Source organism: Momordica charantia (genome assembly GCF_013281855.1).
Source record: "Momordica charantia cultivar OHB3-1 chromosome 9 unlocalized genomic scaffold, Mcharantia_2.0 BLBB01000009.1, whole genome shotgun sequence".
NCBI classification, from domain to species: Eukaryota; Viridiplantae; Streptophyta; class Magnoliopsida; order Cucurbitales; family Cucurbitaceae; genus Momordica; species Momordica charantia.
The window spans coordinates 27,237,050-27,256,178 of record NW_028275167.1 but is presented as its reverse complement, the minus strand read 5'-3'; the positions used below and the strand labels follow the sequence as shown (position 1 = coordinate 27,256,178).

General features: G+C 29.9%; 1 protein-coding gene across 2 annotated transcripts; it reads right to left on the bottom strand.

The window, feature by feature from the left end:
- Nucleotides 1–15,325: 15,325 nt before the first annotated feature.
- Nucleotides 15,326–18,353, bottom strand: TFIIIA (transcription factor IIIA). 2 transcript variants are annotated; one of them, XM_022283551.2, is made up of 6 exons: nt 18,194–18,353; nt 17,643–17,777; nt 16,594–16,879; nt 16,276–16,511; nt 15,991–16,134; nt 15,326–15,875 (listed from the first exon to the last, which is right to left on the bottom strand). In XM_022283551.2, the coding sequence occupies exons 1-6, from the start codon at nt 18,317–18,319 to the stop codon at nt 15,732–15,734; spliced, it is 1,071 nt and encodes a 356-aa protein (XP_022139243.1). In that variant the 5' UTR covers nt 18,320–18,353; the 3' UTR covers nt 15,326–15,731. The 2 variants fall into 2 exon arrangements, with proteins under 2 accessions (XP_022139243.1, XP_022139244.1); XM_022283552.2 differs by having other exon boundaries at nt 16,276–16,493.
- Nucleotides 18,354–19,129: the final 776 nt, after the last annotated feature.

The following is a 19,129-nucleotide window of genomic DNA, read 5'->3' as shown; positions in this document are numbered from 1 at the left end:
TCTCTACTTTTTTTAGCCAAAAAGATGATAAATTTGAATGGTGATGATTTTAAAATATAGATTAATTTGGATTACATTTGAAAGTGGCAATTTGTTATGAGAAAAGTATAAATTATTTATTATATATATATCTTTCAAAAAATGGTAGGATAAAACATTCTTGTATGAACTAATATATTTGTTAACAAAATTGGTAGAATATTTTAAGGAAATAAGATTTAAATTCTATTATCGTTGATTTTATATTTTATTTTAAGTCCTATTTTAACTTATTACCGTAAAATTTTCATATATTGTCATTTTTTGAGAAAAAAAAAACATATGTTAGTTGTCAATTATATAAAATAATAATTAAAAAAAGAATTTGGAAATGAATCGATTAAAATTATCAAAGTTAATGGTTTGTTTAACGAATTATCGACGACCACGTATCCACGAATCGTACATCAAAATAATCATTATTCATTCAGGATGAATCGGATATCACTCATCACTTAGAAGATTCGAGATAGCTTGGCAAGCGATGTTGAGCCGACCCACATGATACACCTTGACCAACCTTCTTAAGGACGAGCCAACCTTCAAAAACATCAGCCGACGCAAACTTTCAACAAGATCTACGACAACGCGTCGTGATTCTCTCGAAAATGTTAGAGAGTCATTATAGAATTGTTGGAGGTCCTATTGGAAGCTCGCCTCTATAAATAAAGATCTCACCTCATTCTTCATATACACGAAACTGTTCTCTCTCAATGAATACTTCCCTCTTTTTGCAAGTCCATTCCTTCCTGAGCTACACCCAATCCAAACTTCATAGCCTCTAATCATTTTTTTGGATAAAACAAAGAGAATAATTAAAGCTTCATCTAATAATTATTTTTTAGATTTTATACTTTTATAAATTAAAAAAAACACTACCTCCACCTATGTGATTATTTATTTTGTTATATACCTTTTCTAAACATTTTTGAAATCTATATCCAAATTTTGCAACTTTTGCTTTTAATTAGCACTCAAAAAAAAAAAAAGAAAAAAACACTCAAGGTGGAGGAAGTGGGCCATCAGCCCATTAAAAAATGGCTTAGGTGTGACCCAATTCATAGCCCGCGAAATGTCCAAAATAGAAGATTTGCAGCAAAATCAACAATGGGTGAGATCATCCGTGTGAGGAAAAAAAGAAGAAAAACAAAATAAAAGTTTTGTTGTTATGCAATATAGAGAAATCATGAAGGATGGAAAATATAAAGCTAACTTTCTATAAGCTCTATTTTTTTTTGGCCCATTTTTAAAATTTTAATTTTATTATTTTAACTCACAATAAAATAAATCAATAAAACATTGGATTCTGAAATAAAGATTTTCAAATGTTAGGAAAAAAATAAAACTTTTAAAAGTAATATAATAAAAATATGGAGACAAAAGTATGATTTAATTGGTTTTATATCATTCGTAACAATATATTTATTTAAATTTACGACACTGCATCTACTTCTTTTCTTGAAGCTGGAGGTTTAAATTCTTACCTTCACATAGTGTATTAAAAAAACATTTAAACTTGTCCATGTGTGTATATATATTAAATTAGTTTAAGATTTATTTTCCATTAATTTAACTCTTACTTAAATCTCCATATAATTCTTATTCAAATGAGTTTCAAACGATATATTGAAATCATTTTTTAAATCAATCCAAGCATATCTTGATTGGGTAAAGTATATATCTTCAACCAAAAGATAGAATATTCATCCAACATGAACTTAGTTCAATAATTGGTACTTGTCTCTAATCAAGAGATCATGATTTCGAATCCGCTCCCCACTTGTTGTATCATAAAAAAATTTAAAAAAAAATTCAAATTTTCACATTAACCTAACAAAAATGATTTTTATATTGAAAAGACTATAATTAGAAGGCAATAAAGTTAACACCTAAAAAACAATAAACTTTTACTTTTTCCATTATGGTATTTTCTTCAAAAGAACCCATCCCCCAGATGAGAAACATATTTTTCATTCCATCCACAATGCCATGGTCAAATTTTTGTTGATTTTTTTTTTTTGACAAATTATAATTTTAGTCATAGAAATTCAACAAGTCAATTAGATAAAGTAATAAAAAGTAAATATAACATCATAAATTCTCATCAAATGAAAAAATTCATAAAAATAAATAAATTCATTAATAAGAGTTATTTAATAATAAACATTTTACACCTTTTTTTTAAGTTAGAAGATTATTATTAATCTTACATGGCAAATTTTAATGTTTCTTCTACATCCCAACATTGGCAACCCCTCCACCTATGTTATTTTAAACTCAACTCTGATGTGTAGGTAAAAAAAATGTAGATTTTATAAGCTATTGATACAATGTCAGTAGTAGAATCCTTTCTAGACTATATTACAGATGTTGTGGAGCTCGTAAAAGCGATAGACACTAATTATAGGCAATCAGATGGCACATGAAGTCGGTATTCATCCGTTTATGGGCAGAGGTCGATTTCTTGATCCTTTGTAAGTTACTTCTTAATGATGAAAATGTGGGAAATAAACTTCAAAATTTTATCAATGACCATAAAGACCATCAGAGGCGAGGTTACGTTGGAGGCTTTCTCTTCACTCCACGGTCTTGTAACACTACCGTCTGTGAGCTATCCTGACATGCTTGAAGAAATAGATGTTCAAAAATATGATTAACGGTGATTTGATCAAAATGCTCTTCCCATTTAATTTTCTTTTTCTTTCTTTTATTTTTTGCTGCTTTCGGCTCGTAATATAAAAATTAAAATAATAATAATTAACCAAAAAAAAGTAACCAAATTTAGAAATTTATTTCGAATAGAAGTTGGTAATATAGTAATATATCATATATTAACCATTTTTAAGGGCATTTCTAAAAAAAAAAGGGTATTTATGTAAAAGAACAATTTAAACAGCGACTCCGCCGCGGCCAAGGCCCAACCAACCGACAGGCCCATGGTCAGAAAAGTCTGTCCAACAAGAGACCCGTATACGCCACTTTCATTCCGCCACCCTGTTTTCTCCACGCCCCTTCCTCCGCTCGTGCCACACACGCGCGTTCCAATTAAAATTTTTTAAATTAAATCATTTCTAATTTTTTCTGTAATTTTTAAAAATTATCAATTAAGTCAATAAAATCTTTTTTAGTTCATCGAAGGTACAAATCCGAGATTAGAGAGATAAATAATATCGTGATTAGTTTTTTTTAGTACAACATATAGGAGTATGAGATCGAATTCACATACTATTGATTGGAGATATATGTTAATTATCGTTGAAGTATGTTCGCTTTGATAATATTGTAATTAATTTGTTATTTTCACATAATATTTGTATGTCATTAAATTATTGTTTTATTAATATATTTAAACATACGGATATGTTCTAAAAAAAGTCAGAAGATTATTTGTTATAAAATTTTTTTATAGAAAGATTTAGTTGGGAATTTTTAATAGGCAATTTTAAAATTTTAAAATAATTAGGAACCAAAATTAAAATTTACCCATTATGCATCATTTCATATATAAAACGAAAAAGTTTTCAAAAAAAGAAAAAAAATATACATATATTTAACGAAAAAGGAAAAAAAAACAAAATAACAAGTTAACAACCACCCCCAAATTAATATAATAATAAAGAAATTCCACTTTCTTCACATTTTTTTCTCCTTTCATTTTCTACATTAGATATATTAAAATCTCTAACATTTCTCATAATTTACCCAAAAAACAAACACCGGCCGCCGGAAGTCAATAATGTTCGACGAAAAGCCCTAACCAACGAATCGCCGGCGCAATGTATTTGGCGGCGGATCGATTTCTGTCATACGACGACGTTTCCGACGCCTACTTCGGTAGGAGAGAAAGCGAGGAGGAGCAACGCCGCCATGATGCCGACGGGGAAGAAGAGGAGCACTAGCGGCGGCGGAGGCAGCGGCGGCAATACCAGCGGCAGAACGACCATCGAGACCGCCACGGTGGCGAGGACGAGAATGGACACTAAGTTGAAGCAACGTACCATACTAATTTGCCGGTGGTCGGAGCTCGGATCATGTCACTGATCGGCGGCGGCGGCGGCAATGTTTTGTAAGAATTCCGGTGAGGAGGCGGAGATTATGCGACGGAGAGCTTTTTTTTTTGTAACGAAATTGACCGAGGCGGAGGGATTGGGTGGGGTTTATATAGGTCGCCTGTGGGGCCGTCCGATTAGAAAAATAAAAAATTATTAATAATAATTAATAAAAGCAAAAAAAAATAATAATAATAAAAGGAAAAAGCGTTGGTTTGGGGGTCAGCGAGTGCATGCATCTACGGACCCGTTTCGTGAGGGTGAAATGAATCACCGCCGTTTGATTTTCCAATTCCACCCTGTGGGATCCACGGATGCGTGTTTTCTTTCATTTTTACTTTGCGTTTTAATTTGGAAAAAAAAAAAAAACTTAAATTTCATTTAAAGGGTATTCACATTTTTTTTTCTTTTTTTGAGGAAATTTAAAGGTTATTCACTTTTAGGTTTAAAATCATATTTATTTCCTTTTGTTCCTTTTGTCTTATGTACTTGACTTTTAAATCAAACTTTAAAATAATAATTGCTTTTTTAATAGTAAAATAATAATTATTTTAGTTTTCACCAAAATTTTACCATTTAATTACCTTCTCAGCACTGTTTAATATATTATCTATTTAGGTTAGTATAGGAATATTTTTTTAAACAATAATTTAGGGATATGAGAACCTCCTACCTTCAGAAAATGAATACATATCAATTACAACTCACGTGTACGGTGTACGAATATAGAGATTAAAGAATTTACGAAGTTATTCTTGAAGTTAGGCTCAAATTTATGTAGCCTCCTAATGTTTCAAATGTATCTTTTAGTTTATATTTTTAAATCATTTATTTTAATCTTCAAGTTTGGTTAAGGAATAAACTCATTTACATCTATGCACTTTATTCGGTTTTTAAACTTTTAATTGAATTCTAAAATTAAATAAATGGTAAGTTAGTATCTTCTCAATATTGAATTACCAAAGTTTTGTTAAAGAATAAACTCATTTTCATCTGTGCACTTCATTCGAGTTTTAAACTTAAATAAATGGTATGTTAGAATTACAAAATTACTTACAAACCAATCAACAAACCGTATAAAAGTAAACCAATATTGGACCCGAAAATCAAACTACACAAAATGTTTAAACCTAACAACAAAAATATTTAAATTTATCAACCGAATCTAGTAGATAATCATAAAATTAGTATCCAAGGCATTAAAAACCATCCAAAACTAATACTAATTAAAAAAAATTATCTTCTAAAAACACTTAAAATTAAAGTATTTTGGTGATGTGGCAAAATATGTACTATTATGTGAGTCAAAATAATACAATTATATGATATCTCAAATAATTAAACATTAGAAGTTCAAATATCGCTTTAAGTATATTTAATTTATATATGTGCATGTGGGAGAAGGACTTTTCTTGACTTGCCAAAATAAATTTATAAAAGACATGTAACTAAACAAATACATTGAATATTAATCAAACTACAAGCAAACAAGCTCCTACTTATTATTATTATTATTATTATTATTATTATTATTATTATTATTATTATTATTATTATTATTTTAGTACAACTAGTGGAGTGGAGAATTCGAACTTATGACTTCTGAATCAGAAACAAATGTCAAATATTAATTACAGCTGAGTTAAGTTCATTTTGGCCAAACAAACCCCTACTTAAATATCGTAATATTGTATCCATGCTTTTAATTTAAAGTTTCAATTCTATTTTTGATAGTAAAATTAAATTAAATTTCAATTATTAAAGTTCCATTTTAAAAATTAAGCTTATAAATACCTCCTCCGTTGATGTGTTTCTTACATTGTTATCTACTTTATAAAAATATTTTCAAATTCTAAAGCAAATTTTAAAATTTATAAAAAAAAAAGAATGTTTCAATTTTTTTCAATTGAACTAAAATTCAAATGTATTTTTAAAAAATATAAAAGAAATAACTTTTCATTAAGCAAACGTGATATTTTTTTTAATTTAAAAGTAGAATATCATAGTGAAATAGAGCCTAAATATTTCTATATTTAATAAAAATGAAACAAATTTCATGATAAGTTATCCATACATGCAACGCCAAAAGAAATTATTATCACTTCTAAATTTGAGATTGAACTTCATTTTTTTTATTACAACATCATGTGAATGTAAGAATTGGAAGCCACTATTTTTTTTTTATTCTAATTTGAAACTATGCTAACGATTAAATCTAAATCATTTATATCATATTATTAAAACAAGATCTCATATTAGAAATAGTTAAATTAGTTAGGTATATAACAATAACATGTTATCCTATAGATTTGAACTTATTAAAAAGACATAACAAAATTCTTAAGAATTGGGAATGTGGTTGGGAGGGAGTGTGTCGGGTGAAGAACCGAATCGGACCGAATCAAAGGGACAGATCCCGATTTATTCAGCGGATACGTTTCGGTTTCGGACACAGAAATTATAAATTAATTAAATAGAAAAAAAAATCAATATCAATTTAATAAATCATCCAAAAAAAAAAACATTTAGGTTGTTTTTGGCTTTATTTTCTGATGGTTTTTGGCGTCGGTTCTTTGAATCCGGAACAAACTCATTAAATAATAACGTCCACGGAAACGACATCGTTTCAGATGCGGATGTCTCGAAAATACCCTAAATTAATTTAAATAATTACTTGAATCTCAAACATGAATTATAAATACAATAATAAGTTATAAAATCTTGTCTTGTTTTTTAAATTTTGGAGGGAGAATCGAAAAACGACGTCATTTTTGGATTCCCTTCTCTCTCTTGGCTCTATTTTGAAGATCTGATTCGATATTTATTTAGTTTATCTAAATCGATTTTGATGAGAGAGAGAGAAGAAATATTTTCTTAAATTAATCTGATTATTAAATTAATTTGTCAGATAATAAAATTCTTTTCCTTTTTTCTTCTTTGAAACTCGGTACAGATAATAAGGTCTAGTTGGTTTTTTCTAAACATTTTAAATGCGATAAATAGATAATATTTACAATAATGTTTTGAGCTAATACAAATTGAGTGAGAAATATAAAAAGTAGGAGAGAAGTGAAACTTTTTCTTTTTTTTTTCAAAATAAAAAGTCAATTTTTTTTGTGGTGATCAATAAAAAATTTCTATTGTTAAAGTACTATTCTACTATTTCTTTTTTATCAATTGAGTTTTTTTTTAATCGATTAAGTTGCAAAATAGATGAGAGAATTTAAATAAATTCAAACACCTATTTTAGGGATTAATGATTTCCATGTATTTTCCGACATCAAATGTTGCAGGCGGTTGTCCCGTGAGATTAATCGAAGAATGCATAAACTGACCCAAACGCTCACTGATATTAAAAAAAAAAAAGATCTCTATTGGTTAAATTTAAAATTACTTAATTTTGATGGTTGAGTAAAAGAACCTAATTATATGCCTTTAAACTTTAAATTGTAATTCTATGGAGTATTAAATTAAATGTCATCCTAAACATAGAAATGTCGTGAATTCAAATCTTCACTCCCGCGCACTGTCAACTAAATAATGATAGATTTTAGTTCAGGTTAATCTTTGTACTTTCAAACCATTCGTTTTGGTCATTATACTTTTAAAAAGTGATTAATTTGAATTTTGATCCCTATTTGCAAATTTTTAGCCCCAATTTTATATACAACCAAAACTCTTTAATGCAAATTTATGGCAACATTTCAAAAAATTTAATGAGAAAAATATCATGCTAAAATTATGATAAAAAAAAGTAGAGATAAAAATGAAAATAAAGAAATAAAAATGGTCACTTTTAGAAAAAGTACAACACCAAAATAAAAGTTTCGTAAGTATATAAACTAAAATAAACAAAAATTGAAATTACGAAGACCGTTTTCAGAATATAAAAATTAAAATCAGTCAAAACTATAAGGACAAAAAATAATATTTAAATCTTAAATATATAAGTCTCAAAATTGTAATTATAATTTTCTATTTATTAGAAAAAAAATGTTGATAACCAATGATAAGAAAACAGGTGATGAATTCCCAGCCTCTAATTTAATTAAACAAGTAAAGAAAAGGAAATGACAGAGAGTCCAATTTGGCCATCTTTGCAAGATGCATTGACATCAACAGACCTTTCCAATTTCCCTCTAAATTTGGTTAAATTTCAAAATTTTGGATTAACCCCAAATTGTTGAGACTTCTCATTTGATAATGTGTTTTGATTTTTTTTCTAAACAAAAAAGTTTGTTTCATAGGTTAGAAAAAGAAGTGTGGACGACTCTACGAGATAGAGTGACATCGTTTGTAAGAGAGATTCAATATGTTCCTTAAAGATAAATGTTGGCCGCACGTTCAACTTTTGCTTTATTTAACTATCAAGTTGTTTCTACCAATTTTGTATAACTAAATTACGCCATGTTTTAGAGTAGTGACAGATCCAAAATTTTATATCGTAGAGGTTTAAATTTGTACATATATACCTATACGCACTCCTAGTTTACATGTTTTGATATTAAAATTCTAAATTACAAGTTTGTTCTTAAATTTTCAAATTTGTATATCAAATCCTAAGTTCTATATGTTTTGATACCGGTGGGTTTCTAAATTTTAACAAATGTTAAATATGTCTCTAAACTTTTAATTTATATCTGTTAGATCCTTGACTTTTTAAAATAGACTAATAAGTTATGGATATATATTAGACAAAAAATTTTAAAAATTTGATCACCTATTAGATATTTTTTAAAGTTCCGAAACCTAAAAGACAACTCTAAAAGTTCATACCACTGCACTAGTAAGCTTATATAAGAACTTTGATGAAGTGAAACTACTACCAATTTCAAAGTAGAGAGCGGGTTCTAAGCCCGACCTAGATTCGTCACTGTTTGGAAGTGGTTTCAATATAAAAAAGAACAAAAAATTCACTTTGTCATTTTTTAAAATGACTTGTTCAACATATGTTACATCATTATTTGATTAATAGCATCAATAATAGAAATCACACAAACTCACATTTCAAACGTATCAAGATATTGATTTACCGTTTAGAAAGAAAAAAAAAACCATAGGACCTACGGTTTTTTCTTTTCTTTTATTTTAATACAACATGTGAGGTGAGGTGAAGTATCGAATTCACAACCTCTTCACTGGAGATATAAGTCAATTACTGCGTAACTATGTTCGCTTTAACGTCTTCCAGTCTATTTAGTTTGTCTTCGATTTAAAAAGTTATATGAGAAATTAAGATTTTAAAATCTTCCTTCTAATTTGTTCTAGATATAAAATATTACATTTTGTCAAATTAAAATATTACATTTAGTAGGTAAATATTTAAAAAACAAAATTGTTATAGATTTATACGTATTTTGTCAAATTAAAAATATATAAATAAATAAATTGGCCTCTAATTAAAAGTATTTTCAATTTTTTCCTTTAAAATTTAGTTTGAGTTTTTTTTCCAATGTGGTCCTTATTGTTTAAATTTAGTTTCAATTTGATCAATATAGTTTAAAAAAGTTTAATTTGGTCCTTTCAATTGAATCAAATTTCACAAATCGTCTCTACGTATATCAAATTAACAATTTTTTTCTTACTGAATTTATTTTCTATTTGCATTAGGTTTTTCTTTTTCCTTTTTTAGTACAACATATGTGGGGTGAAAAATTCGAATTTACAACTTTTTGGTTGGACATAGATGTTTTAATCCATTAAACTATGGTTATATTAAGTTCTAAGGCTAAGTAAGAATAGAAGGGTATAATTAAATTTTTTTAGTGGTAAAATATCATGTAGACAACTTATGCCACCTAATCAAATTGAAACTAAGCTAAAATAATAGAGAATAAATTAATGCTTCAAAAAGGAAATGGAGAATAAATTAACATTTCCAGAACCACGGCGTGGATGAAATTAAGGATTTCTTTTTTTTTTTTTTGGTTTATAATGCTTTTCATTAAACTTATTTCAAAAATATATCACCTATACCAAACTATTTAAAAAAATAATATTTTGAAAATAGTTTGCCGTCTCTTGAATAGAAGACACGTAGATGGCGTTTGATTGATGTCACGTCTTGAAAAATTTAAAACATGGTCGTCTCTTCATAGACGACCAATTAGACGTACTTTACTTTGATCGCCTCGACAAAGGATGACAACATTGCTTTGTAAAAAAAAAAAGGGAAGGATTACGGTATATTATATAAAGCATCAACCCTCATAGCATGAGTTTGAATTTGTTTTTACATTCTAATTTTTTTTTAATTTTAGAAATAATCAACTTTCTTTCTTCTTTTTTTTTCCTCTGAGATAGTCAACTTCCCACTCCTATTTCTTCTTATTATTATTATATATCTCTATCATCAAATATCATATTGAAAATTGATTTGATTCATATTTTATATTTAGATATCATTTTTATCTTTTTTTTTTTTACTTTTTAACTTATTTTATTATTAATAATTAACTTTAATTTTATGTTTTTACAATTATAAATATAATAAAATATATTTAATAAACCTATGATGTTTTTATAAACCCTAAAGTACATACTAATTTAGTTAAATAAATTATTTTTATAATAAATAAAATAAATATTTTTATTACGTTGCACGTGGTATTGAACTGGTATATATAATAGATAGGACTGAGATTCAAACTTAAGCTTGCATGGATAACAATCTAGGCACCTCCCAGTATACTATAACATAATTTTGATGTACATATACCATTTGTATTATATAATACATTAAATGATGTTATTATTACTATTTTTAAAAAACAACGTTGTCGTCTATTGAAGGGACGACGGTGTAAAAGAGTGCCTAGTTTGTTTAATTTTTTTCAAAAAATGATCGGTGCCATGTCTGCATATCGTCTCTTTAATAAAAATCATTATTAAAACATATCCATGAAACTAAAACCAATTTTGTATTTTTGGTTTTTTTTTTTTTTTTTGAGAGGTAGTTTTTCTCTATTTTTTGCAAAGGCAAATTTGTAATTTTATCAAAAACGTTCGTAGCAGTATTTTCACGTATCGCCCACAGAAAGAGAAACCACTCACGGTCACAATTATGTTTTATTTATTATTTTCTTTTTCATTTTTCCTTTTTCCTTTTTTTTCTCTTTTTTATTTTCTTTTTATTTTTCAAGAAAGTGAAGAAATTCCAGTCACTTTTCTCGCTGTCTTCACGTGATGTTTAATTTTGGTATTCTCTCTCTTACCAAACATGTTAAATGTCCGACATAAATACAAATATCTCAATTTTACGAAAATCGTAAAAATATTATTTTCCATGGATATTTTAATAAGATTATAAAAATAAAAAATATTTAATTAAATTAACAAATAAGTATTTCGCCCTTCTTAAATAAATAAAAAAACGATTTATATTAATACTAATATTAGTTGTATATTAGTAATATTTTATTGATAATTTTTATGTTTATCGATCTTTTTCTAATACTATAGAAATGTCGATTTACTTTCTTTTTTGTTTTAGTACAACCTGTGAGGATAAGGGATCGAACTTACAACCTCTTGGTTGGAGATATATATCAATTATCGCTCAATTATGCTCGCTTTTGAAAATGTCGATTTACTTCTTGATGTCGAACTCATGACATATGGAAATATCGACGGAAATGTTGACATGTTGACAGAAATTTAATATCCTGTACCAAACAAGTTAAGCTTTTTTTTAAAAAAAAATAATAATAGAGATGGAGCTTCGAAGCTTTGACTAAAAAAAATATGTGTTAATTAATTAAGTTGAATTGTGAGCAAAAAGCAAAAGTATTAAATTTTAATCGACATTTCCATGTGTCCACGAATTCAAGAATAAAAAATAAAAAAAATATGAGAAATATCAAACATAATATCAATTATCAACATAAAATTAATGAATCATTTTTAACTTATTTAAAAATAGTCAAATGCTTATTCGTTATTTAAAATATCCGTTACCAACTTTTTAGTTTTATAATATTTCTAAAAATATTTATCGACGTCGATATTTTATCAATATTTCTATAAAAAATTCTAAAAAATTGAGACTTCTACACTTTCATCAACATCGACATTTAAAACCTTGACAAAAATCTAATAAATTCTGAAATTATTGTTCTAGAAACATGCTGCTCATGTATTACTTGACACGTGAAATTCAACTCACACACAATCCAATCTAATCCAAACCAGTCAATTAAAAATTAATTTTTTCTAGTGATATGTTTACGCAACATATCCACGTGTCCAAATACGTTAGAATTGGAGGCAGAGAGAGAATTGTGAAAATGGAAAAAGGAGAATGGAAGAAGAAAAATATGAAATGTTAAAAGTTAAAAAGCTAAAATGGTATTTCTTGGAAACCACGCATCGTCTCAGTTCAATGCACAGCCCTGGACTCTGATTTGGCGGCGCGTCGCCCCCACTCGCCGACCCAGAAAGTGGGCAAAGAAAGAAGGTTAATTATTAGGTTACAATTCCACCTAACAATTCACATTCCACGAATCTAACTCTCACACAATTCACGTGTTCGTCCACGCGCCCCTATCTCTCTCCCGTCCTCTTTCCAACTTCAGTACCACAATCGTACGATGGGAGATCGAATCATCGATCATAGAGATATTAATCGATGTTTCATTCACTTAAGCTATGTTCAAATTGACCTCTTCAAATGTGAATGACAAACGTGACAAGACTAAGAGAGAGGGAATTTTTCGATACTACGTTATTATATGGATAATTTATTATCTACTACACAACATTGTTTATGAATGATCTAGAGTCAAGCAACGTTAAAGAATTATTTATGTGGATCAGAGTGCTAGAAATTTCTCCCTACTATATTTTAGAATAATAATTTCATTCATTATCAGCCACATCAATATTATAGTTTAATTAGAATACGTAGGATCCAACAATTAAGATGAACTATTAACGAAAAGAAATTCAAAATTAGAAGAAAAAGAGCATTACTACTCGTCAAAAAAAATGTAATTATTATAAAGAGAAAGAAGGTTGGAAGAAAAAGAGAAGAGGATGTTTTGTTTGATTGTTTGACGAAGAAGAGCCCAATTGGATTTGAGGATTGGATTCTTCTAAATGGTCATTTTCTTCGGCTTTTGGGTTTAAAATGTGAACCTAATTGGACTTCTATAAATCCAAAATGCCTAATTTCTTTTCTTTAATATCAACTTCCCAACCAATCACTAATGTCGGTTTCACTGTTTAATGAAATTGTTGGGAGAGATGTCTTTTTGTACACTTTGATAAGGGCATCTTTGGATTAAAAAGTTGTTAGATGCAAGATTTTGGATGAGTTGGTACGTTTTAGAGTCTGAACTTGGCTAGATTCTTGTTTGGTCCAGCTATAATTCGAACACATATTAACTTTTGAAGTTTAAGTGAGTACTTAGTTTGAATTGATGCCGAGTCGAGCTTAGTAGGAATCGCGTTATATTGAGTAGCTTTGTGAGGGATGGACTCCGCCTTTTTCTAGAGAAGTTTTGGAAAGTGTTGGCCAATCAGTTGATTTTTCGTCGGTAACGAACTGAGCTTTCGTAGGTTAGTCAGAAGTGACTTTGTGTGGCCTGCCTCGTCTTTAGCTTGTTCAAGCTAATGCCCAAATACGTGCTGACAAGCGAGAGGACCAATTTTATTTTGGTGTTTCTTTTGAGTTCTAAAACTGCAAAATGCACTCTTTTAATGTGTTGATAGCATTAAACCAATTATGTTTTACTATAGATCTAATCCTTTTAAATTCATTTCTTCATTTCTTTTGTGGAGCGTTTGGGGTGCAAATTTACTATCTTAAATCTAAGTAAACTTGAGAGTTTAGGGTGAGGGTTTTAAAAAAAAAAACTGATTTTAGAAAAGTTGGTTAATTTTTCTTGAACAGGTTTGATTAGTGTGGCTAAAGACTCTAGTTGTTTCCTTAGAAAACGGCAATGGTGCGTTTGCACTTTATTGATATCTAATTCGGTCACCGAGCAGTCGAACGTCTTTTTAGAACCCAGGATGATAATTGATTAGTTGACATTACAACAAGTCATCATGAAAGATCTCTACTTAGATATAACACGATAAAATCTTATGATGTGTTTTGAATGTTTGTTTAAAAAAACAAGAACATCGTGTTTACTTTTAGCGAATATAGTAGTGGTAACTTTTGATTCGACCCCTTAGTTTGGACCATTCTTTTTAGATGAGAAGGCAAAGATACTTTTCTTTATTTGAAAGAGTTGGTCATTGAATCAAATGGAGTAAATTGGAGGAAATACACTCCCCCTTCACCTCATTTCATAACATCCAAATTTATTCAAAATTATGGAGATGCTTTCTTGCTGTCACTTATTATTTTTTAGTGTTCTTTTGCAGGTCAATTTTTGGGATGCAATTTCCAATATGAATGAGGTTATCAAATTAAATGGAACTCTACTAGATTCTCAGTACCAATTTTTGATTGGGGTAATTGAGGTTTTTTTATTTTATTTTTTTTTGTGATTATAGCAATGGGTAATAGGGTTACTTTTAAAAGTTATTAGACATCAATTTCCGTTAAGTTGAGCTGTAACTTAACAGTTAAGTTTAAATGAACTGAATTTTCAAAATATTTATTTTAGTCTATAAGCTTGCTTTTAAATTTATTCTATTTTATCCTTAAATTTTCGAAACAACAGTTTTATTGTAAACTTTAAACAATATAGCTTTAAATATGTGTTACATATTGATCCAAGCATATATTGAAAGCACATAGGTTGGTTGATAGCTCAGACACAAAATAATAAACAAAATTAGGTTTTAAACATATTTTGAATACTATAATAATTATTTTTTCAAGTAGCAAAAACTAAAATGGAATACATGAAGTTTAAAATACAAAACAGAACAAACTTATTATGAAAATAATAATAATAACAAACTTGAAGGACTAAAATAAAATTTAATCGTAAAAATATCAAAATCACAATTTTATGAGAAATATTATGGGATATTTCTGACAGTATTATAAAAGCAAAAAACATTAAAATTTACGACATAACATTTCACATTTTTTACAAAATTATGAAAAATATCAATTTATCCCATGTCAAACCCACGTACAATGTTATGGAAATATCAAATACACCAAGTTCATCACTGTATCTGTTTCACGTAATCATACACAACAAACAATATTTCTCTTACCAAAATAGTGAGAAACAAACTTAATCTTTACCTTAAAGTTTAATTTGAAACCTGTAAAAACAAAAGTAAAACCCTGTTCTGAATTAATGAAATGAACTTCCTGATTTTACTCTGCTAATGAGGCACAAAAATAACTATACTAGAATTTCTTTTACACCAGATGATGCAGAGTGGAAAATTAGTACTTTGTCCACTAAGCTAAGCTTGGAAAACTACTACTAGAACTTTCTAATAAACAGCTACAATACTTCAATACCATATCTAAGGACTATTCTATTTCCCTCTATGGGGGTTGAGGGGCTATTATACACAGATTCTATACATTGGTTAGGCATCAAATACTTCAAATGGACATGAACTGGTAACAGAGGGCTTTGAATCAAATGGACATGAACTGGTGACAGAGGGCTTTGAAACCTTTCGAATAGGATGCCTACCAACAAAGTGGCAGCCAAAGACTAGCTAGCATTCCTCATTCAACATGAAGTCCAACTCACTTGGGGGGGTAACCCTCTTTCGTATGAGCATTTCGACGGTTGGACACTTCCTTTTTCGCCCTCCCCTTGGCTTTGAGCGGAATTGTTCATCAGCTACTTCAAAATCCCCCTGATTTCAGGGTAACACACTCTTTAAAATATTCTCTCTGGACGTCAGGAGTAGACGAATACAAACTGTTTTCTTTTATAAGAAAAGATAGAAATTCTATCAATGCAAGACTTACATTAATGTAAACATGGTGGCCACTTCTCTCGTGATTGTCTCTAACATGCCTGTACCCAAATCTCATGCCACAACCAGAAAAGCTACACTCAAAAGGTTTTTGTTCCAGGTGCACAACCTTCATATGTTGGCGGAGATTTGAATCCTGAATCATTAACAAGGAAACATATCAAAGATCAGATCCCATCCAGTCTAAATAACAATAATGGCATTCGTTGGGAGTCTTTATAGCCCAGCTAAAAGTAGTTTAACCAATAAAGGAATTTACAGAGTCTGGGCTACTTACAGTTGAAAACACTTTACTACAGCCCTCATGCGGGCATTGAATTATCTTTTGTGGACCTTCACTTTCATGCTTACGTAGATGTCGTTTGATGTTCTTCCTCAATTTTTCAGATCCACATATCTCACATTTAATATATTGGTGGCAGGATTGTATATGAGCCTTAAGACATTGCTTGTTGGTGAAAGGTCGCATGCAACCCGGTTCAGCACAATATGCCTCTATTGAATCCAGCTTAACTACAGTTAATTTGAATAAATACATTGATATCTTAAATCAAGCAGTTAAAATTTAGTAGAGAATAAAAAGATGGGAACTTGCCATGGGAATCCTCATGTTTTTGCAATTGAGATCCATATCTGAACACCTTTCCACATCCATCTTCTGGACAAACAAACTGCTTCTCACATTTAGCTTCAGGACGAGCATCATCTTCATGGAAATTTTTCCAGTGTCTTTTCAAACTGTCTTGACTTGCAAATTCATTGCTGCAGCTCTCAATTGGACACTTGAATACATTTCCTTGATGTTGGAGTAGGTGGCGAGTCAAATGATCCTTTCTTCTATAACTGGCTTGACAACCATCTATTGAGCAGATGTATGGCCTCTGCAGAAAAATAATGCAATAAAATTGGTCAACTGAAATTTTCAAATAAGAAGTCTCTTCCCAACATTCTCAATTACTAGACTTCAAACCTCAAAATACTGAAGCGTGACCGAGGCCCACTTGATGGAGCTTCTCAGGAGGTCTCCCAACCTGATACTGATCCATTCAAGCAAGAAAATGCAGCCTCGTGCATTTTGGAGTTCTTATTGTGGGATCCAATGCTTCACGCTGAGATATCCAGGATCTTTCACATTATTTTAATATATTTAAGAATTCGTTCCTGCAAAACTAGTCAACTTCAATGCATGAAAAAATATGGTGAATTGACAGGAAGGTATTCAGAAAGCAAAGAACCGTTAAACAATTCATAATAAATGCAAACTGACACAACATATAAAGGGCAAACACTGACAATTGACTGCTAAAACAAAAATAAATTTTTCTTCTAAGGAGAACGCGACCAGATGAGGTACTGAGACAATCAAGTAAACAAAATAGCACACAATTCAAACCAACTTATGAGAAAATAAAAGGACATGGAACCAAAAGCAAGCACCTAGATAACTAATAATCATCCAACTTTAATCATGTGTGTAGATTATACATAACAATTTATCTCGTCATCAGACAATGCTAGAAGTAATATCAACCTTAAACGCCTTGGATGATGAACATAAATATACCAAGTAAGTCCACCGGCAAGCAAAAAGTTAAACAGATTTTCTGCATTAACATCCCTATAAGTGGAAATATCTTATAATACCTCGAGCGAATGGCTTAGCATATGCTGCTTCAAGTAAGCAGGCTTTTTGAAAGCAGCACCACATTCCGGGCATATATTGGATTTTCCATCTTTTGTTTTGCCTTCTCTAACATCCTGCTGCGTGTCGCTCCCCATCTATAAAAGAATAAAATTAATAAATAACACATCCAGATTAACAGTTTGCCTTCCCTAACATCCAATCAATGTCAAAACAACTCCTTCTGTAAAACTTAGTAAATTTTCCTACTAAACGATAGCAGTGGCTAAGAATAAAGCCCCAACCCAATCTGTCTAACAATTCCTTTCGTACGTCCACAACACAAACAATTATACTCTTACCTGACTTAAAAGAAAATTAAAAAAAAAAAAAGCCCTGATCGCGATCTATAGTCAATCAGACAAATGAGTGAAAAGAAAAAGTAAACGAGTAGAACCCTAATAGATTCAACCGAAGTCTGAACATAACAGAACACTAAGATGAACTCAGAAACTCTAACAAGGATGAAACAGAAGTAAAAACGAAACGAAGACAGAGATTGAGGAGATGGAACCTTATGGTGAGCGCTGATGTGAGAGGAGACCATGGACTCGTCGGATTTCTCAATTCCACTGTTCTTGCAGAAGCAGCGACCTCCTTCACTGAGGATTCCGCAGTCGTGCTCCGCCGCTTTGCCCATCTTCTCCGGCCGCTCTCTTCGTCCTGCGAAATCGCGGGAAGCTGAATATATATAGAGGGGAGTGGTTCAACCCTAGAGGACCTCTTACATGAACATGGACTTCCTCACTTTGGGCCTGGGCCCAACAACTTTTATATCAACATTTGAGGCCCTAAAATCCGGCCCAATCGTCATTGTGAATCATTTTGTCCCATTAAATTAGATAATCCTCTTTTTGAATATGTAAATAATATATTATGGCTGAGTGACTAAAGCATTTATATTTCTAAATAGATTTCTCTCTAGAGATGATAGGCTCAATTCCCACTGTTTCCATTTTTTCTTTTTAATTATTATAATTGTGGAGGTTAATGAAGATCTTCAACTAATTGATGTCTTCCTTTAAAAATGTCATGGGATTTATTATTTAAATTCGTTAAAATATAGTTAGCAATAAAAAAAATTATTATGGAATAATTCGTGCATTGTAAAATTAATATTAACAAGCCTCAATTAATTATTGAGCGTTAACATGAGTTCAGTTCAGCGGTAATTGACATTTATCTCCAACAAAATAAGTCATGATTTCGGATCATCTCCCCCACTTGTTGTAATAAAAAAAAATAATTATTCAGCATTTGACTTACATTTAAATACTATTTTGGTTTTTGTACTTTCAAAATCTCTATCTTGGTTTAGGTGCTTTCGAAACGTTTATTTTAGTTACTTAACTTAATTTTTATTTCTATCTCAGCGATAATTGACATTTATCTCTAACAAAGAAGTCATGATTTTGAATCCTCTCCCCCACTTGTTGTGCTAGAAGAAAAT

Coding starts and splice junctions, on each gene's coding strand:
- TFIIIA (XM_022283551.2), bottom strand. CDS start 18,319: ATGGGCAAAGCGGCGGAGCACGACTGCGGAATCCTCAGTGAAGGAGGT. Junction 16,880..17,642: donor TGCTAAGCCATTCGCTCGAG/GTATTATAAGAT, acceptor ATTTTTCTGCAG/AGGCCATACATCTGCTCAAT. Junction 16,135..16,275: donor GTAGTAAAGTGTTTTCAACT/GTAAGTAGCCCA, acceptor TTAATGATTCAG/GATTCAAATCTCCGCCAACA.